Source organism: Pan troglodytes, chromosome 16 (assembly GCF_028858775.2).
Source record: "Pan troglodytes isolate AG18354 chromosome 16, NHGRI_mPanTro3-v2.0_pri, whole genome shotgun sequence".
Lineage (NCBI taxonomy): Eukaryota > Metazoa > Chordata > Mammalia > Primates > Hominidae > Pan > Pan troglodytes.
In genome coordinates this window covers 24623548-24645626 of record NC_072414.2, presented here as the reverse complement: position 1 = coordinate 24645626, position 22079 = coordinate 24623548, and the positions used below count along the sequence as shown (strand labels likewise).

Genomic DNA, 22079 nt, shown 5'->3' with positions numbered 1-22079 from the left:
GCTGGTACTTCCGATTGCAGACCAGCTCTCCCTTGCCACGACCTGAAGTGTCCTACGGAAATCAAGCAGGGTCTGAAAGGCCTAGGCAAAAGGAATAAATTCCACCAAAGATCACAGGCTATCCAATTCTCTTTTCTACCTCCCTTCCCATGATAAGTGCATCCCTGCTCCACCTCTGCCCTAGGAACACTACCAAACACAAACGCACGCTCACACACACAGAAAGAATAGGTTTAATTTATTAGTTGCTCTTTAGCAAAGGCTATATAAAACATTATTGGGGTGAAAATTAAATTCTAGTTACAGATTCATGAAACTTGAAGCCAAATTAGTTTTGAGACTATCAAGTCCCCTTTCATCCTCCTACACAGCAAGGTACCTCAATCATAGTCTATATAATTCTTTGCTGTTTTTAAATGATTAAAGCAGACATAATACATAATGCAGTTGATATTAAATATCTTGAGGAATGACAACAGAACTACTTTCACTCTTAGGCATTAACTGATCACTTATAAATGTTCTGTTTATCCACTTTTCATTTTAGATTTTCTCCTTAAAACAACTTTATGTGTGAACTATTCATCATTATCTGCTATTTGTTTGTATACACGCATCGTAAGTCTTCCAAAATAACATTTAAAGTCTTTCTTAATATTGCTTTAGAAATGTTAACCTTTAAGGAACATTCAATTTAAAAAATGAAGATTCAGGCACTGACTCAGGAACACATGTTCAGCTGGGTCAAGATTTTGTTTCCCCCGACCAGATAAAAGACTCTAACAACATACGGTGTGTCAGCTTCTTCTTTGCCCAACTCAGAGAAAGTCATATAAAGGAGAAAAAGAAAACATGCTTGAAATCACAGTGACCAAAGGATTTGAAGTAATAATTACATTAAATAACCATAACTTTTCATTTAACTATTCACATTCCACACAGTGGAAATTATCCTCTCCTCCAGATTTTTCACTTACACTCTTAACTTTGAAGACCTACAGTAACAAAAAACAACTTACAGACTTCCAGGATGTGTGTTTTTTTCTTTTAATGCCAAGCACAAAGTGTACATCATAAAATTCATATTTGGTGTTTGGCATTATTTTAATAGGTACGATCAAGACCACAAATATCTTGCCATAAAAATATTCTACTATAATAATGAAAAAATATATCATTACATCATCAGTGACTCGAATAAAATATGGTACAGATATGGCATTTTCAATGAAAGTTGGAAGACACACCACATTTGTACTAGTCTTAATATAGGCACAGTAAGAAGAATAGATATTTCCCTCTTTGGCTAGTGATATGCTTTTAGGGTAGTTATGCTGCTGATTATCCCAGTGAAGTTAGTGTTGAGGAAATTCTCTTTACTTGAGCCAAATCTGCACTTATATGCAAGACTGTGGTACAAGCTCCTAAAAGAAGATTACTGCTGCCAACTTAAGTCATCTCCATTAACAAAATTGCATTCTTGTGGCAGAGTTAAAACAATAAGAGAAATTCAGTGTTTGCTGGTTCTGAATGTCATTTTTCCTCCCTGGTGTGGTTTTACATTTTCAGCTTCTTTCCCTTTTCTTCTCTCCCACCCTGAAAATTCTGCCTTAGCATTTGTGTGCTTAATTAAATCCACTCTGTGCTTTATTGTTGGAGAATGTGGACAATACAAAGATTTGGGGTAGGGTCATACAGTGTATACAAAACACACACACTATGTGTTTGGACAAATTCGCCTAGTGTGAGAATCATCAGTAGTGAGTTTAAAAGTTTGAAAATCAGACCCAACATTTTGGGTGTTTAAAATATCTCCCGCCTTGAAATGGCTCCTGTTTAGTTGTTAGATGGGAGAGCATTGGATCAAAACAAAAACGAAATAAAAACAGCTTCTCGAGTTGCAAGGGTTCTCTGAATGCCAGAGCCTTGATGGGCAACTGAATCTCAAGTCTGCAGTCTTTGTTTTCCATACTACATAGGACTTGGCTAGGAGGCTGAGAAGATACAAGGCAAAAAGAGTATTCAGGGAGTTTGTATATAAAACCTCAGGCTTGAAGAAAACAGGTTAACCAAATCCGAAGTACAATAAAGTTCACCCACCCTGCACTTTGGCCCTTAGATAAATCCTAAGTAGCCATTGCCAGTAGGCCAAGTTTAATCAGAGGACAGTGCCTACCAGTAAATACTGAATAGTTACAATAGTTATGTCCATCCAACCAGTAGCAGATGAACAGCTAATACATCATGATGCTATGCTCTCCTAACAGGGTCCCCTCAGATCCTCAGTGAGCACATAAAGAAAGGGAGGTCATATCCCTTACATCTCTACCAGGTATTAACACCTAACTACTCTCTAGCCAGAGGCAATTCCCTTTATTTCCTTACTCTCGTCGTCTTCTCTTTAGCCCAATCTCCTGACAATAGTTAAAACAAAAAGACCCCCAAAATATCTCTTGCTAAAACAGAGTAGTCCCTAAACTCTCTCATCTTAGACTACTGTCAGGTACACTCAGCAGAGGCAGAATCTTTATCAATCAAGTTAGTGGCTCTCAGAAGCATTATGGGAAATAGTGGAATGGAAATGAGCTGACTATAACCACGATAAAGGAAAGGTATTAGGAATTTCAGCCTCTGAGGTTTTTGGTTAATTCCCACCCCTATGCACAGAGTTCTAAACTACCTCTCTTTTCCACCTGAGGGACAAAGCAGAGGAGTTGGTTTGGTTTAGCTAACTTGCTTGGGTCCGAACATAGGAGTGGTCAATATTTATGTTTTCAGTTTGGTGTTAGGTTTGAGCAGATTGCGACGGCCAAAGTTAATCACTTTCTGGCAATCTCATTTCTCCTCTGTTCACTTGGGTTCTGTTAAATACTAGGAAAAGACTTTCTCAAAAGCATCAGCCTCACTGTGTTCTGGTATTGGCCTTTCAAGCTTCTGCAATGTCCCTACTGACTCTTGCTGGACCTGATTTGGCCTCACCCTCCACCCTCCCTTTCTCACTCCACTATCCTGCTTGTCCTTGCCCACACCAGCCTCTCCAAGAGTCTGGAGGGTCTTCACAAAATGAAAAACATTTGCATCATGGTTAAGTGAATTAATTTAGGAACCTTGGCAAACAAGAGATTAGACTGACATAGTCACTGTCAACTTAAGAAGAGATGGACTGTGAGGAGGAGGAGGAAAGGAGGATGCAAGCACAGGTTAAAAGGACTTTTCCATGTCGAATGCAGCACTAAAACAGGTCTCTTGCCCTCAGAGGAGCCTCTTCCATGAACATTCATTCCGAAAGGAGATTCTGGTCCCCAGGAGGGCACAAAAACACAAAGGCAGAACCAGACCACGGCCCCGCCCCTTTAGATGTGAGCCAGGGTGAGGTGGGTTTCTGGTACATCCCCATTAAAGCAGATATGTCTACAAAATAGGGAGTGCTCTCTAGCAGAGACTGTGTTTCCTCTGGTGTCTAAAAACACCCACAGGCACCCATCCACACTCATGCACACGAACTACGCACAAGCAGGCTCCTGCCAGGAGGCAGCTGGGGGTTCTTCTGGCCTCTAGGTTTAAGCCAAGTAAGAATCTGGTTGTTTTAGGTCTGGGACTTCCTGGGGCTGCATTCCTAGGACATGCTGGGTGCATCTGGATTTGGCTTAATCCAAATCGATGGATATGCAACGACACTGCTTCACACGTGTGACTCTCTTCTTCTTGGTAGGTGGCTGTAGTTCAGGGCAGTTGAGTGTGACCATCATGGTAGTGAATTTCTTGGGCTTGCAGAAGGAGCAAGACTGAAAGGAACCTTCCTCCTTCCGGATGTGCCTGGGGATGTAGAAAGAGTTGCACTGGCCGTAACAGAAGCGGTTGATGATGGTGCGACTGTTGCAGCCTTCCTCGTGGATGGTCTGCTTAAGCGGCTGGGTTTTGCACCAGTCTCGCTTCAGGTATTTGCGCTCCGTCACATGCAGGGCCTCTTGGCTGGACTCGAGCACCTCCTCCCCGGGCATGGCAGTGCCCCGCCCTTGGCCCCGCCCCCGGTTCCTGGAGCCAGGCTGCTGGGGCGACTGAGTCTGCTCTGAGTCATTGTGCTGGGCCTTGTCTGGCGGGGGGATGGCACCTTGGGACCCTTTCTTTTTCCCTTCAGCAGCCGGCAGCAGGGTCCCCAAGAGGAGAAGCAGGGCTCCCACCGTGTAGGCTGTGCGGCTCATACTAAAGAAAGGAAGCACAGAGAGGGGAAGACACAAAACATGGCAAAGTTAATTTAAAAATTAATAATAATAGCACCTAGCATTTAAACGCAGTGTTAAACACTTACGTGAAATATTCCATTTACTTCTCACAGTACCTGTATGAATTAGGTACTATTATCTCCATGACCCAGCCATCAATCCATGGAGTAACTCACCCAGAGTCCCACAGTGACTAAGTCAAGGTTTAAACTCAGCCAGGGCCTAGCTCTTCTCTGCACCTATTCTCACAAGAACTTCTTCCTGGCCTCTGGCACCAACCACATGTCACTTTGTACTACGTTCACTTAACTATATTCATTCTTGTATTTGATAATATTTAGTAAGCGCCTACTATGTTAATGCCATTATGACCTTCGCACCTTTTGAGGGGAACTTATTTTCTATCTTGTTTTACAGCAAGATGAATTAACCTCTCTGCCCAGAGGACTTCATTCCTCCGGAAACCTCCCAGTCTTTTCTCCCCAACTAGCCTGAGGCTTCCTGAGCTGTGAATGCTTATGAGACTTTGCATTTTTATCATATGTGGAAGGAGAGATTCATGGAGACCAGAAGGCATTTGACAGAGGGAAAACAACAAAACAGGAAAGGTCGCGCTCCTGGGGCAGTAACTTGCTATCTGATCTTAAAGATGTCACTTTGTCTCTCAGTAAATGACTCCATTTAAGCAAAGATACCAATAGTTCGTCTCCCCAGGTACGCTGTTCAGATCCAACTCGATGTCAATGTGACAGCAATTGGAGAACTAACCAAATGTGTGGCAGTACTGCAGATGGAATGAAAGACAGTAGCGTGTAGGTGACGTGACTCATGAGGCTTCGCCTCTCACTTATTCTCATCTTGAAACTGGGCACAGATACTCAATGTATCATTCTTTGTACCACGATATACATTTTTCTACCTTTTAAATAGTGAAATATGTCATTCACATGTGTCTGTGTATATACAATTTAAAAGGTAGAAAAATGGGCATGATAGAACAAGTATGTGCAAATATTTACATTAATAAATGGCATGGGCATGCTGAATAAATTAGTGGCAATGGATTAGTGGATGGGTCAGAAGCTAGATATGGGTCTGAAAGGGCAGTGATATGTGAACAATGGCAAAAAATAACAAGGAGGTGAGGTGAGGGAAAACCGACAAAAAATAGGAAACCATAGACAGAGAGAGAAAAGAATGAATGAAGTGAAGAACGCAATTCAGAGAAAGGGGAACTCTTCTACAAGTTGAATGTTCAGGGGAGGTAGTAAAGGCAGACAGAAAAGGCGGAAGAAGAGGGAAAGGTGGAGAAGGAGCAGCATATTTTTAAAAAGGAGAGTGCAAGAGAGAAGCCTCAGACTAAAAAGATTTTCCTCCTGGGACAGTGCTTCTTAGACTTGAAAGTGCAGACAATTGGCCGGGCGCAGTGGCTCACGCCTGTAATCCCAGCACTTTGGGAGGCCCAGATGGGCGGATCACGAGGTCAGGAGATCGAGACCATCCTGGCTAACACGGTGAAACCCCATCTCTACTAAAAATACAAAAAAATTAGCCGGGCGTAGTGGCGGGCGCCTGTAGTGCCAGCTACTCGGGAGTCTAAGGCAGGAGAATGGCGTGAACCCGGGAGTCAGAGCTTGCAGTGAGCCGAGATTGCGCCACTGCACTCCAGCCTGGGTGACTGAGCGAGACTCCGTCTCAAAAAAAGAAAGAAAGAAAGAAAGAAAAGAAAGAAAGAAAGAAAGAAAGAAAGAAAGGAAGGAAGGAAGGAAGGAAGGAAGGAAGGAAGGAAGGAAGGAAGGAAGGAAGGAAGGAAGGAAGGAAAGAAAGAAAGAAAGAAAGAAAGAAGAAAGAAAGAAAGAAAGAGAAAGTGCAGACAATATCTGGGGATATTGTTAAGATGCAGATTATGATTCAGCAGGTCTGCCTTTTTATTAAGCTTTGAGTAGCAAGGCCTATAAGCACTTGCTGCCATGGGGCACGGAGAGAATTATTAAAGTATGGAGGGATTTTCTTTTCAATGGATGCAGTTTCAAATTCACAGTCTCCCTCCTGCGGCCATCACAACAATCGGACCTGAATCCTGAAGTTTCTCCTGTCCCACTCCTGTGGTTTTCTGAACCTAAGAACACAGCTGTGTAGCAACCATTTTCCTTCTCTCTTTGGAATACCAATATTACTCATAATAACCACTAAGTGCAACTTAACAGTAACATTATTTCTCCCACCAAAACTGGACAGGTTGGTATTATTAGAGCAACTACCTTGCGCAAAGGCAGTGTAGGATCTAGATTTTCTAATGAACAGCACATGGTAAGTAAACACCATTCAACTCTAGGATAATGTCAAATTAAAATAATTAAATATTGAATTTAAGATATCTTTAAATGGCACCATCTTTCCAACATTAACCTAGTACTTTCAGACCATTATAAGTTCGGAGCTGATAATGTGACATTCAGCTTCTGCTCCAACTGTAGGTTTCCCACCTTTGGTCAGTGTATGTTACAACATCCCTGCTCTTTATGCAGAGCTTTTGTTTTACCCCAACAACAAAAAAATTACTTTACTTTGTCTTTTAAAAAAAAGCACTTATACTATACCATGCTGTTTTTGTTACTGTAGCCTTGTAGTATAGTTTGAAGTCAGGTAGCATGATGCTTCCAGCTTTTTTCTTTTTGCTTAGGATTGTCTTGGCTATACCGGATCTTTTTTCAGTTCCATATGAAATTTAAAGTAGTTTTTTCTAATTCTGTGAAGGAAGTCAGTGGTAGCTTGATGGGGATGGCATTGAATCTATAAATTATTTTGGGCAGTATGGCCATTTTCATAATATTGATTCTTCCTATCCATGAGCATGGAATGTTCTTGCATTTGTTTGTGTCCTCTCTTATTACCTTGAGCAGTGGTCTGTAGTTCTCCTTGAAGAGGTCCTTCACATCCCTTTTAAGTTGGATTCCTAGGTATTTTATTCTTTGTAGCACTTGTGAATGGGAGTTCACTCATGATTTGGCTGTTTGTCTATTATTGGTGTATAGGAATGCTTGTGATTTTTGCACATTGATTTTGTATCCTGAGACTTTGCTGAAGTTGCTTATCAGCTTAAGGAGATTTTGGGCTGAGATGATGGGGTTTTCTAAATATACAATCATGTCATCTGCAAACAGAGACAATTTGACTTCCTCTCTTCCTACCTGAATACCCTTTATTTATTTGTCTTGCCTGCTTGCCCTGGCCAGAACTTCCAATAGTATGTTGAATAGGAGTGCTGAGAGAAGTCATCCTTGTGACGGTTTTCAAAGGGAATGCTTCCAGCTTTTGCCCATTCAGTATGATACTGGCTGTGGGTTTGTCATAAATAACTCTTATTATTTTGAGATATGTTTCATCAATACCTAGTTTATTGAGAGTTCTTAGCATTGAAGGGGTGTTGAATTTTATCGAAGGCCTTTTCTGCATCTATTGAGATAATCATGTGTTTTTGTCGTTGGTTCTGTGTATGTGATTGATTACGTTTATTGATTTGCGTATGTTGAACCAGCCTTGCATCCCAGGGATGAAGCCAACTTGATCGTGGCAGGTAAGCTTTTTGATGTGCTGCTGGATTCTATTTGCCAGTATTTTATTGAGGATTTTCACATCAATGTTCATCAGGGATATTGGCCTGAATTTCCTTTTTTATGTTGTGTCTCTGCCAGGTTTTGGTATCAGGATGATGCTGGCCTCATAAAATGAGTTAGGGAGGAGTCCTTCTTTTTCTATTGTTTGGAATAGTTTCAGAAGGAATGGTACTAGCTCCTCTTTGTACCTCTGGTAGACTTCGGTTGTGAATCTGTCTGGTCCTGGGCTTTTTTTGGTTGGTAGGCTACTAATTACTGCCTCAATTTCAGAACTTGCTATTGGTCTATTCAGGGATTCGACTTCTTCCTGGTTTAGTCTTGGGAGGGTGTATGCGTTCAGGAATGTATCCATTTCTTCTCAATTTTCTAGTTTATTTGCGTAGAGGTGTTTAAAGTATTCTCTGATGGTAGTTTGTATTTCTGTGGGATCAGTGGTGATATCCCCTTTATCATTTTTTATTGTGTCTATTTGATTCTTCTCTCTTTTCTTCTTTATTAGTTTGGCTAGCAGTCTATTTCGTTAATCTTTTCAAAAAAAAAAACAGCTCCTGGATTCATTGATTTTTTGAAGGGTTTTTTGTGTCTCTATCTCCTTCAGTTCTGCTCTGATCTTAGTTATTTCTTGTCTTCTGCTAGCTTTTGAATTTGTTTGCTCTTGTTTCTCTAGTTCTTTTAATTGTGATGTTAGGGTGTCGATTTTAGATCTGTCCCGCTTTCTCCTGTGGGCATTTAGTGCTATAAATTTCCCTCTAAACACTGCTTTAGCTGTGTCCCAGAGATTCTGGTATATTGTGTCTTTGTTCTCATTTCTTTCAAAGAACCTATTTATTTCTGCCTTAATTTTGTTATTTACCCAGTAGTCATTCAGGAGCAGGTTGTTCAGTTTCCATGTAGTTGTGTGGTTTTCAGTAAGTTTCTTAATCCTGAGTTCTAATTTGATTGCATTGGGGTCTGACAGACTGTTAGGATTTCTGTTTTTTGCATTTGCTGAGGAGTGTTTTACTTCTAATTATGTGGTCATTTTAGAATAAGTGCGATGCGATGCTGAGAAGAATGTATATTCTGTTGATTTGGGGTGGAGAGTTCTATAGATGTTTATGAAAAAACTACTTTAAATTTCATGTAGAACCAAAAAAGAGCCCGTATAGCCAAGACAATCCTAAGCAAAAAGAACAAAGCATCATGCTACCTGACTTCAAACTGTACTACAAGGCTACAGTAACCAAAACAGCACGGTACTGGTATCAAAGCAGATATATAGACCAATGGAACAGAACAGAGGCCTCAGAAATAATACCACACATCTACAACTGTCTGATCTTTGACAAACCTGACAAAAACAAGCAATGGGGAAAGGATTCCCTATTTAATAAATAGCGTTGGGAAAACTGGCTAGCCATATGCAGAAAACTGAAACTGGACCCTTTCCTTACACCTTATACAAAAATTAATTCAAGATGGATTAAAGACTTAAATGTAAGACCTAAAACCATAAAAATCCTAGAAGAAAACCAGGGCAATACAATTCAGGACATAGGCATGGGCAAAGACTTCATGATTAAAACACCAAAAGCAATGGCAACAAAAGCCAAAACTGACAAATTGGATCTAATTAAACTAAAGAGCTTCTGAATGGCAAAATAAATTACCATCAGAGTGAACAGGCAACCTACAGAATGGGAGAAAATTTTTGCAGTCTATCCATCTGACAAAGGGCTAATATCCAGAATCTACCAGGAACTCAAACAAATTTACAAGAAAAAAGCAAACAACCCCATCAAAAAGTGGGCAAAGGATATGAACAGACATTTCTCAAAAGAAGACATTTATGGGGCCAGCAAACATATGAGAAAAAGCTCATCATCGGTGGTCATTAGAGAAATGCAAATCAAAACCACAATGAGATACCATTTCACGCCAGTTAGAATGGCCGTCATTAAAGAGTCAGGAAACAACAGATGTTGGAGAGGATGTGGAGAAATAGGAACGCTTTTACACTGTTGGTGGGAGTGTAAATTAGTTCAACCATTGTGGAAGTCAGTGTGGCGATTCCTCAAGGATCTAGACCCAGAAATACCATTTGACCCAGGAATCCTATTACTGGGTATAGACCTAAAGGATTATAAATCATTCTAATATAAAGACATATACACACATGTTTATCGCAGTACTAGTCACAATAGCAAAGACTTGGAGCCAACCCAAGTGCTCATCAATGATAGACTGAATTAAGAAAATGTGGCACATATACACCATGGAATACTAACTATGCAGCCATAAAAAGGATAAGTTCATGTCCTTTGCAGGGACGTGGATGAAGCCAAAAACCATCATTCTCAGCAAACTAACACAGGAACAGAAAACCAAACACCGCATGCTCTCACTCATAAGTGGGAGTTGAACAATGAGAACACATGGACACAGGTCGGGGAACATCCAACACTGGGGCCTGTCGAGGGGTGGGGGGCTAGGGAAGGGGTAGCATTAGGAGAAATACCTAATGTAGATGATGGGTTGATGGGTGAAGCAAACCACCATGGCACGTGTATACCTATGTAACAAACCTGCACATTCTGCACATGTATCCCAGAACTTAAAGTATTATAAAAAGAAAAAGAAAAAAAAAGCACTTATGAGAAACGCCCAGTTATAATACAGGACTGAAGTTTTCCAGAGACTAGGATAAGACAGTGTGGCAATTTCTCAAGGAGCCTTCTCCTGGTCTCAAAATATAGTGTGAATTTGACAAGGTTTCACGAATTTCTGGTATTCAATTTGGACGAAGATCTAAAATAAAACACAATTCAGTTGCTCCCCATTTCAGAGGAGGAGTACACGAGATGGCCCCAGGCCTATGCCCCAGTCTTCCTCCATACCTCCTGAAAATGGCCTCCAGACAAATTCACCCCTCCTAGACCAGGGCCCTCTGAGTTTGTCATCACAGAGGCCAATCTGAGACTAACTGGGAATGTATGTTGACTGCATAGGACAAGTTTACCTCATAAGGCCGATTCCATAAACATCTATCCGAAAAATGCAATTTTATTTCTCTGAACCAACTTAAGGCTTTCTTTATACTCAACTTTTCCTTCTTGGCATTTTCACATCTGTTATTGAGTAAATATCTAGTCTGACAGTTGATGAGGGCTTATTCATCACCTTACCCTCAGTGCCTGGCACAAGGCAGGTGCTTATAAAAATTTGGTAAATGCATGATTATTATGAACCTCATTGATTTACAGAGGTACCATTCTTCGCATTTTAAAATGCCTTCACCAGTGCCCACGAGCAGAAGAGCCAATTGCTATCCGTTGGATGTCTGACTCTCAGTGTGGCAAATTCCTTCCATCCTAGAGAGCTTCCTAAGACTTGTCTTTCTTTTTCTTGGAAAACGCCAAATGTCCCTGACTTTTTACCTGTTCTCATATGGAATGCTATGGGTTTCATTTTCTAATTGAAGCCATTGAAATTAATACTATCGCAGAAGCCAACAGCAGAGCTATAAATTCAAAATTAGTCAACTGTGGTTTTCAGTTTTAATTTGGACAGACTTTCTGTTTCTATGGGAGTGTGCCTACCTTCTAAGCCAAAGGGTCTAGAGTGACAGACAGGCTTTTTTTTTTTCTTTAAAGAAAAGTACATTTTCCTCAAAATAAGATTTATTAGCTATGGAAAGTGAAATGTTTTTTCATTTTTTAAAAGCCTATTCTTCAAAAATCTTTAGTACTTATTGTAAGATGTCTGAGTTGCCAACCTGTGTTTATTCAGAGAGAAGTAAACACCAACTTCAAGAATGTCAATCGAGACCTCAGCTTCTCAGAGAACAGCAGTGCTCTGAGGCACACTAACTGCTCTACATGAGTGACAGTAAGCAGGGTAAGAACTATAATTCATAGTGGAACCAGGGCTCTGCCACATCCTTGTCAATCACTCAAGCTCTCCCCACCCCCAGACTGCTCTTGATTCTTCAGTGAAGGAAATAGTAATGATGTGCACTTGAAATCCCAGTTGTAGTATCACCAAATAATGTGCACTTTGTAAATATCAGAGATGTAGAGGAAATGCAGAAGATGTACATTTCTTGAGGACAATTCTTTTCCACAGCAACATGTAGAAGGGTGTCCCATAGTAAAAATTCAATCCATAGCTCATCCAGACTTAGGTTCCTATGACATCACTCATGCGCCGACATTAGCTGCAAACACTTTATGGTAATTTCCACCACTTATGAAATGGCCTACTCATATCATTAAATTAAATTAAGCTGCATCTCATAGACTCAGGGTGCATCAAGATACCTGACATCTCCGTTGATTCTTTTTTGCAGACAGTATATCTTCTTTTCAAACTCTGCCTCAACTTCCCATCAATGCAGTTCAGCTTCTTCAAGAAATGTGATGTTATTCTCATCATGAGTTTTCTTTGCAACTGTCCACCACCAAGTCTCACCCCATCTCCACCTTTTTTTCTCTTTGCCTGTATCCTCTCTTTCATTCCACTTGTCCCAGAGGACACATACTCTCAAAGCAGGTCCTCTCTACAGCATGCTTTCCTTCCAGTTTCCCTTAGGGATCAAGAGTAAACATCTACAAGCAAGGTAAGCCATATTAACCACCTCTATCCTGTGCAGGTCATGGCAATGTATTCCAATTTTCACAAAGCCTCTAGGAACACAATATTCTAATTCTGAGGACTGAGAAATAAAAATGGTATATGTATGACCTGTTCCCAGTGTTCATGATGTCTCTGGGAAAGTTTAAGCCAGCTCTTTCCATCCCTCTTCTTGCTGTATTTCTCATTTTAGCTAAGCAACCTGCTCATAATCAGTGAAACGGAGTTTTGAGTAGGAATTACAGTGAAAGCCAAATGTCTGTGCATGGACTTCTGGTCAGTTCCTCCTGATGAATCAAGCTTTAGAAAGACATTCAATAGGCAGGACATCAAATTATTCTCTCAGCATAAGAAATAGTGGAAGTGACTACAAATGCTCTAAGTGCAGGCCAGGTTTTAGAAGGATCTATTCCTTTTTCTCAGGTCTAAATCTTTGGGAAAACTATAGCTTTTTTTAACTTGATCTTTAACTTTTAAAAAGATAATTGTGTTGACTTTCTTTTTCAGACAAGTTGCACCAAGGAGATAAGAAGAATCCCTTGTTGGCACACAGGTAGAGGATAAAGTCTCATCCCCTTTGTGTTGTAAGAACCCTAAACAGCCTCTCAAGTCTGAAGACCAGGTCGGCTGAATCAGGCTGGGGCCCAACATTGCATAGGACAGGGAGGAGACCACCTGGTTGTGAAATATCTCAGGAGCTCTATGTTTGTCAAAGATTTTCTTAGGAAAGTTAATGACTATGTACAATTCTTCAGGTCAACAAGAAACGAGTTAGAAAGTAATAAATTATTAAATGTTCACTGAGCAGCACTGCTGAGAGACGGCCAAGTTACAGGTTCTGTTCTGTAGTGAAAGATGTGTTAGTCACTGCGTAGTGTGGGATTCAGGATTTTTTTTTTTAAGAGATGTCACCCAGGCTGGAGTGCACTGGCACGATATCAACTCACTGCAACCTCCACCTCCTGGGCTCAAGTGATTCTCCTGCCTCAGCCTCCCAAGTAGCTGAGATTATAGGCGCCTGCCACCACACCCAGCTAAGTTTTGTATTTTTAGTAGAGACGGGATTTCAGTGTGTCGGCCAGGCTGGTCTCAAACTCCTGACCTCGTGATCCGCCTGCCTCAGTCTCCGAAAGTGCTTAGGATTATAAGCGTGAGCCACCTCACCCGGCCAGGATTCAGGATTTAATTTCAGAACTACCCTGTGATATATCCTGGTTCTGTATAACATTACTACTTTTCCTAACACCATTACTAATAATAAGAGTTACCTTTTATTTTGAAGCCCTTACTGTGCCAGGCATTATGCTGAATTCTGACCCAATTTTATCATTTATTTTTCATAACAAAATATGAGGTAGATAATATCATCTTCCTTTTACCAATCAGGGAATCTACACTCAGAAAAGTTGGAAATTTGTCCAAGGTCACAAAGCTCATAAGTGGGAAAGCCAGCATTTTTTTGTTTGTTTGTTTTTTGTTTTGTTTTTTTGACGGAGTTTTCACTCGTGTTGCCCAGGCTGGAATGCAATGGCGCTATCTGGGCTCACCACAACCTCCGCCTCCCGGGTTCAAGCAATTCTCCTGCCTCAGCTTCCCAAGTAGCTGGGATTGCAGGCATGCACCACCATGCCTGGCTAATTTTGTATTTTTAGTAGAGACGGGATTTTTCCATGTTGGTCAGGCTGGTGTCGAACTCCCGACCTCAGGTGATCCGTCCTCCTTGGCCTCCCAAAGTGCTGGGATTACCGGTGTGAGCCACTGTGCCCAGCCCAGCCAGCAGTTTAAACCCAATTCTATCTGGCCCCAAACACAGGTCCTTAACCACTGTCCTATTGACACCCAGTGCTGTCCTTAACAGTGGGTCAATGGATATGTTTTCTAATGCAATACAATTTGAAGAGTGCTATAAATAAAATAATTATCTATTTTGTATCTTCATGTTCACATGTGAATAAAAAGATTTCTCTTGTCCCAGGAATTCCTGTTGTACTTTGAATTTCTAAGAGCATATGTTAAAACTAAAGAAAATTCCTTGCAGATCGAAGACACGGCCTGGTAGCACTTGCCTGATGGTTGCCTTTTGGTTAGAGGCTGCAGTCACCTCCCCTAACCACTGTCCCCCACCTGCCTTTCCTTTACATAAAAGGTTTATATTTCCTGGCTGTCCTTTACTCTCTGTTGTGGAACATGTTCCACAGCTTTGCTGTCAACAAGCAGTTCTTGGGGGAGGTGTCTGCGGCATGAAATTTCTTTGCATTTTATCACTCTTAATACTTGACCATTCAGACTGAAGGCATCTTCGGCTTAGTTTCAAAGACAGGGTAGGCAGCCCTCATTCAGAGATGTGGGACATAAAAGGTTTTTATTCTTCCCTGTGTAACTACTCACATAAAGACCGCATTAGCCAACCTGGATTTCCTACAGAGCGTGGGTTACCAAAACATTTCACTAAAAATGAACTTTTAAGAAAATAGGAAACCTGTGAAATTACAAAGTTTACAAAAGACTCTAATTCCTACAATGACCTGGAGGTTAAACACACACACACACACACACACACACACGCACGCACATACTGCCACTACCCTGCTAAAAATCCCTGAAATAGTTAATATTAACAATTTGACAGTGCCATTTATCCAGAGATAGTAATCAAATCACCTACTGTTGTAGACTTGGCTTGGGGGGCAGTGAGAATATATAGTTTTCTTAAGATCTTTCCCTCCTTGCTTTGAAAATTACATCCCCTCCTCAAGACTCTCATGCTCCCCCTCCTTCCAAAAAAAGAGAAAAGGGGAGGGGGAAGCCCTAGGGATGAAAGAGGACTCCTCACCCTAGAATGGGGTTATCTTAACCTCTTCTACGCTATTTATTTAACTTGTGTGTACAGCCAGAAGGAAGCCACTACTCTGGGGTCCCTGGGACAGCTTAAAACCCTAGTGACCCACTTAACACAATAGATTGTTTTAATCAGTTCGTGTCCTGGCACCATCTCGAAGGGGAACATAAACAGACGCGCACACCGCTCAGATTTGCTCTTTCCAGCAGGAGATCCAATTACCTATCGGTGGTCACCTCTCTGCCCTCGGACCGTTTAAGAGGGGATTTTAACCCCTAACGCTGAGGCTGTATTTCTGTCTATAAGAGCCGAGATTCGGAGTCGGTCGAGGAGGGGAAGGCAGTAGACGGATTCGACCCGGGAGCGCATTAGGGACAGCTCCGGGTGCGCAGGAATTTCTTCACAGCAGAGGCTGGTCACCTGCCGTCCGTCCCTCCCCGCCTGGCCCGGTGACCGTCGCCAGAGCCTGGCGCAGGCAAATAAATGCCAAGCTGGGGCACCCCCAAGGAGGACCTGCGATCTGAAGGCAATGCCAAGCGAGAGCGGTGGCGCGTGTGTTCTTCCGGAGTCTGTAGTCTACAAATAACTCCGGCCAGCAAGGAGGTGACGGCCCCAATGTACCTCCCACTCCCCTGCTATGGCCTTGCTCCGCAAGCCGTGGAGGGGCCAGCGGAGCCAGCCGGGCAGCTAGAGAGAACGAAAGACGCCCAGCTCGTTGCAGCCGCCAACCCGCCTCAGCCGCCAGTCCCTAGTCCTCAGGAGCTAGTGAGGCGCTGCGAGGCGAGGCTGGGGCCTCTAGAACACAGTTTAAGGGGTGCGCGCGGAAGTGGGAACCAGCCGGTGGCCGCTGCCCGGCGCCAGAACGTCTACCATTCAGCCCGGGCGTGCGCGGGGCCGGGAAGAGGCTGGAGTAGAGAAGCGAGCGCCCGCGAGTGCGTGGCCGGTCCGCGAGCGCGTGTGGTGTGTGCCTTGTGAGCACTGCGGGTTCGCTGGACCCCACGGCCAGGGCCGCGCCCCGCACCGCAGCTGTCGGGTTACCCACCGTTCGGTTTTCCGCTGTGGCTGAACACAGCGGCTCTGCCCTTGCCAGTCTCCATCTCACCTCGGGGATCGGCAAATGCACGCATCATGGATTCTCCGGATGCTCCAACCCGCGGACTCCAATGGGCGTCCCAAGACGCCCCCACACCCAGCGCGGCGCCTCAAGCACATGGGACCCTCTCAAGGCAACTCGCCGCGCAGTCAGCGGCCGACTAGCAGGTCCGGATGCTCCTGCGCTCTGGCGGCCTGGACTTCGCGCCCTCGCTAAGCGGGCGCGTCTGCCAGGCGCTGCTGCCACCAGCACCAGGAGCGTGCTCGGGGGCCTCCGGGAGGTGGAAACGGGATGTGGGGGTCATCCTGCCCGCTCCTGACAACTTTTTTTCCTACGTTTCCCTGCAGACCCAGAGCAGCGAGGTCACGGTGTCCGCGGCCTCAGCAGGAAGGACCCCGCGATGGTTCTTCACGATTCACCCCCGCGAACAGCGCACCCGAGCCGGCGCGCACGGAGGGCTGCCGCGCGTGGAACTGAGCGGGTCCTGCGGTTGGTTTGCGGCCCTCTTCCCCCCACCCACTCACATCCCTGCCGGGTGCGTCCGCGCTCACCTGTCAGTGCGGCGGGTCCTCGGGGCCTGCGCTTTCGACGCGTGGCGCTGAGTGCGGCCGCGGCCAGAGCCGCCGGGGCTCGGCGCGGGGTCAGCGGGACCGAGAGTGACGCGGCGGCCGTGCACTGGGTCGCCCGGTCCGCGGAAGGCGCACCGAGTGCCAGGCATCGCGCCGTCTCCCGTTTAAATGCCGGCGGCAGAGCGCGGCGCCCGGGGCCGCGCCTCTCCATTGGCCAGGCGCCGCCGCCGCCGCCAGACCCGCTATCCGCCCCCTTTCCCGGTACTGCCCCCGCCCCCCGCACCCCTCCTGCTTCCCCGCGGGGTCCCCTCTCCGCCCGCCTCGCCTCTTTGTCTGCTCCCCCCGCCCGGGCCGGCTGGGAGAGGTCACCCCAGGGAACCGCGCCTGGAATGCACAGCAAATCACATTTTCCGCTCCCGTTGGAGAGGGAAGAGCGGGAGGAAATCCCCCCGGCTGGCGGCCCCTCATTCCTTCTCTGCCCCAGGTCTGGGCTTTCCCTGTCGGCCGCCCGGCATCGCCTGCGTTGGTCCCGCGCTCAGTAGCGGAGACTGCACTGGGAAGAGCAAGATCTCCGTGGGATCGTGCCAGATTCGGCCATTCTTCCCCTCTGGAGGGCACGAGACTGCGGGATGCTCTGGTCGAGCGGCCGTCGTGGCTCCCGCGCGGCCCCGCCCGAGGCCCCCAACTTCGAGGGCGCTGACCCCGGCGCCCCCGTTAACCTGGCGGGCTCGCCGGCCGCCAGCAGGAGCCTGTCGCCAACATGACACCCTCCTCTCCTCGCCCGCCACGGGTTCTTTCAGCCCAGATGCCGGCGGCCTCGGCTGTGAGTGTACAGAGGGGAGTCACGGGAGGAGAATAAAACTAAAAGACCGTCAAAAGTCAAGGCTTCTGTTCCTAAATTATCTTAAGAGACAGAGAGAAAACAGCCACTGGGCGAGAGGGGTTTTCTGTAGCATATCAAAGACGAATAAGTCAGGAAAATAAAACGTTAGATGAGGAAGTAACTTCCCAGAAATTTAGGACAAAAACCTACCGACGTGTAAAACCAATGTCACATTCCGGATACCAAGTACATAAATAGTTTTCGAAAGATGAGCGAACACTTTCATTTGTTCTCTTAGCTTGAAAAATTGGTTCCTCAAAGAGGCCGTAAGTTTTGTGTGTTGAAGCTAAAGTCCGTGCAAAAATTAACACGTCTGCAAGATCTGCAGACCAGCTCCATCGGCCACGTCAAATGAAGACTTTGAAAAAGATTTGCTACAGGAGGAAATATGAAGGTGTCTGTATTGTCTAAAGCAAAATAAACAAAACAATGAAATCCATCAAAAGATACTTATGAAACACCCGTAATTTAAGTACTTGACTAGGAAAACAAAACCAGACCAGAAAACAGCCTTTTTTTTTTCTCTCTCTCTTTAGTCCGGCGTTAGGGGGAAGAAGCAAGAAACATCTACTAGATGCTGTTAGGAACGTGAAATAGATATTTTTAAATAAATGAAGCAAGAAGGAAGTCTGCATTAGTATCCTTAAAATGTTAGTCCTCTGAATGTTTTGTTTGTGCAGATGGCAGTTTCTACACATGAACTCGAGGCTGCACTTTACAATTCTCAATCAGTTGTTGTTAAGTCATGCAGTGAGCCACAGTTTGTAGTTGCCTACAGAATGGGAGCATTGAACCACCTTGAAGACCTGTCTTGCTCACGTGGGCTCCTGGAGTGATAGGTAATCAGAAATACACAAAATACTTAGGCGATGACCAGTTCAGTCGAAGCCCACCACCAAGCTGTATTGGAGCCAGCTGTTCTCCCAACGTGCAAACTGCTGTACTTCTCCCCACAAAAGGGAGCATATTTTACAAATTCATTAAGTCCTCCTCATCTAAAATAAAAGCTTTAGTCACCTCTTTTTTTCCCAAGACTTATATACTGCCCCAAATCAAAATACAAAGAGGCTGAAATTACCTCCCAAAATGGAAGTGATTTTTTTTTTGGAGCCCTGACACTGTGGTTTTCTCTATCTCCATGTATCAAATCATGATGACTCTTCCTCATGCAGTTTCTCAGGCCATATTTTTTACAACGGAGCCCCCACCTCCTCCCCACAACACACGCCCCCTCTCTGTATCACAAAGAGATAGAGAGGGCTATGCATCACTGCATCATTTTTCTTCATTCTCATTTCTCTCTCCCTTCTCCCTGGCATTATAGTATTTCCTGCCACTAGAATGTAAGGTTCATAAGGGCAGGGATTTTGTCTAGGTCACTTTGATTACATGAAGCACATAGAATATAGATTGTCTAACACAGCACTCAGATTCAATAAATAGTTGTGGATTGAGAATGTTGAGCACATTCCCACTAAGATTGTCAGCTGAACCAAATGCTGAGGGTATAACCATCGTGGATAGGATAAACACAGGCCCTCACCTCAAAGAATTTATAGTCTAGTATGTTTGTAAATATTTATATAGAAACACAAGTTTTTTGCCCAATATTTGTGTTTCCACAGCTCCTAACAAGTTCTTGCAAACCATTATCCAATCAGGATGAAGGCATAAGGGTAAAAACTCCCTAGACCTCTCTAAACATGGTTACATAACTAAAACCTGCTTTTAGTAAGGGGAGAAGAAGTAGAATGACTCGATGTAGTCATGCCTAAACCATGATGCCTAAACCATGATCACTAAATGATTAATTTTATTTAATGAAAGTACTTTCAAACTACTTTGAGGTTGTGAGAAGAGTAGATTCTGCTCAGCCACTGGTTCGTAAAAGTAAAGTCCATTTCCTCTTGTTTTGCCCACCTGTGTATGGAATGTGCTAGCCTCTCTCTAACCCCAAGAAGCTAAAAGAGGTCTACTGCCCAGGTTTGGAGAATAACTTTGAAGACCTTTAGAGAAGAGTTTTTACTTAGATCTGCAAAAGCTATTTACAGCTGTTCATCCAATTGCAGAGACTATGTATGCTGTCTTGCATAGGATTAAAAAAGAATAAAGCCCTTTACACAGTTGGAACTAACCTTGTATGCCCTTTCTAAAGAAAAAAAGTATTAACCTATAAACTTGATAATGATTAAGTAAAAACATATTTACAAGAGGCAAATACCAGTTAAATGGATCATATTCAGAATGAATTTTTCTCATAAGTTAGTAAGAAAAAAATCCCCACAAATAACCCAATAGGAAAAAAAAAATTGCACATGGCCAAAGCACATGGGCAGGTAATTCACAAAAAAGAAACCTGGACAGCCAGTAAATATAAAAAGATGCAACATTACACCAGTAAATCAGAGAAATATAAACTGAAATGAGAAGATACTGTTGCTTATCTATAAAGTTACCAAAGATCTAAAAGTCTGACAATATCCAGCAATGGAAAAGGTAGAGAGAAGCAAGCAAGCAAATGCATTGCTAGTGAGAGGGTAAATTAGTACCATCATTTCAGAGAGTAATTTGTCAATTTGCATTAATATTAAACATGCACTTAGTATGCCACCCAGACATTACACTTCTAGGTAAACACCTTAGAAAAATTTGAACGTGTGTATGAGGACTAGAAACTTGTATAAGCATGTTTATCGCGGTATTGTTTGTAACAATCTTAATGTCCATCAACAAATATAGGAGAAGGCATAAGAAATTATTTTATTCATATGGCAAAATGCTACATAGCTAATAAAAGAAATTGATTAGATTTTTATATTTTAACATAGAGCTCAAAACATAGAGATGCTTTTTTTTAAAAAAAAAAGGAAGCTGCAGAATGATGTAAGTAGTATGATACCATTATGTGTATTTTATAGTAAACATACAAAAATAGCATAAATTGCTTGTGAAACATATGGTCATGTGCATGGATAAATAGTGAATTGGAATCCATACCTTTAACGATGTTCACCAGAATGAGGAGGGGAAGAGGTGGATCAGGCATGGACGACAAAAGAAATTTCAACATTACAAACCATTTAAAAATTTTATGTCTTAAAAAAAAATCTTGAAAGAAATATGACAAAATGTGGACAATTTGAATTTCTGGGTGATGGGTACATGGATGTGTTTGCTAGATAACTCTCTCTACATGTTGATAATTTTTTAAACCCTCAAATTTAAAACAAATGTGATGTTTCTATTATGATTTCAAGAGTGATTTTGATCATCATTTGTAAACTGAACATTTTTGCTTCCCATGTGTTCTTTGTAACCAGCTCCAATCTGAGTAGGCATGCTTTCAGAATGCAAACAAGCCCTTATGTAAGTGTGTATGTCTGCTGACCTGTCTGAGGTCTATGCCTAACCAGTTTCCTGTGTATGGAAAATGCACGTGCATGTGAAAATTCTGGACAATGTTGCCAAATACAGGTATATGGAATGAGTTATTCAGGACCATTGTAATACAATTCATGCCCTATTTCATGCACATATTTATTGCATATACTCCACGTGCAGTGCAGTATCAAAAGGTGAAGGCTTCAAACTATGAACATGATCCTTCACAGTCAATAGTTCTGGCACAGTGGGAAAAAGCACGGAACTCGGAGTCAGGAAAGTCAGAGTAAATTCCTGATACTTCCCCTTAGAAGCTGAATGTCTCAATTAGGTATTTAAAGCCTCTGGGCTGAAATTCAACCATCTGTATTATAGGAATGGTGATAACACCCACTTCTGGGTAGATGCTGGAATTAAGTAAAACAAGCTCTGTGAAAGTGCCAGGCACCTAATAAACATCAGTGTCTGCATAGATACTAGAGTTCAACTGGGAGCTAACACAATAAAACAGTAAGTCTAATATCAGCGTCTGCTGGGTCTTATGTATCTTTTTTTTTTTTTTTTTTTTTTTTTTTTTTTTGAGGCGGAGTCTTGCTCTGTCGCCGAGGCTGGACTGCAGTGGCGCGATCTCGGCTCACTGCAAGCTCTGCCTCCCGGGTTCACGCCATTCTCCTGCCTCAGCCTCCCGAGTAGCTGGGACTACAGGCGCCCGCCACCACGCCCGGCCAATTTTTTGTGTTTTTAGTAGACACGGGGTTTCACCGTGTTAGCCAGGATGGTCTCGATCTCCTGACCTCGTGATCCACCCACCTCGGCCTCCCAAAGTCCTGGGATTACAGGCGTGAACCACCGCGCCCGACCGG

General features: G+C 43.4%; 1 protein-coding gene across 1 annotated transcript; it reads right to left on the bottom strand.

Annotated features, from left to right (window-relative positions):
- Nucleotides 1-221: 221 nt before the first annotated feature.
- Nucleotides 222-17176, bottom strand: GREM1 (gremlin 1, DAN family BMP antagonist). The gene is made up of 2 exons (XM_523036.8): nucleotides 16935-17176; nucleotides 222-4203 (listed from the first exon to the last, which is right to left on the bottom strand). Exons 1-2 carry the CDS (start codon nucleotides 17099-17101, stop codon nucleotides 3648-3650), a joined length of 723 nt encoding a protein of 240 aa, XP_523036.4. The 5' UTR covers nucleotides 17102-17176; the 3' UTR covers nucleotides 222-3647.
- Between the last annotated feature and the right edge of the window lie 4903 nt (nucleotides 17177-22079).

Excerpts from the sequence above, each read along its gene's own strand:
- GREM1 (XM_523036.8), bottom strand. The coding sequence starts at position 17,101 with ATGCCTGGCACTCGGTGCGCCTTCCGCGGACCGGGCGACCCAGTGCAC. Across the intron at positions 4,204-16,934 it reads AGGACCCGCCGCACTGACAG|TATGAGCCGCACAGCCTACA; the intron begins GTGAGCGCGGAC and ends TCCTTTCTTTAG.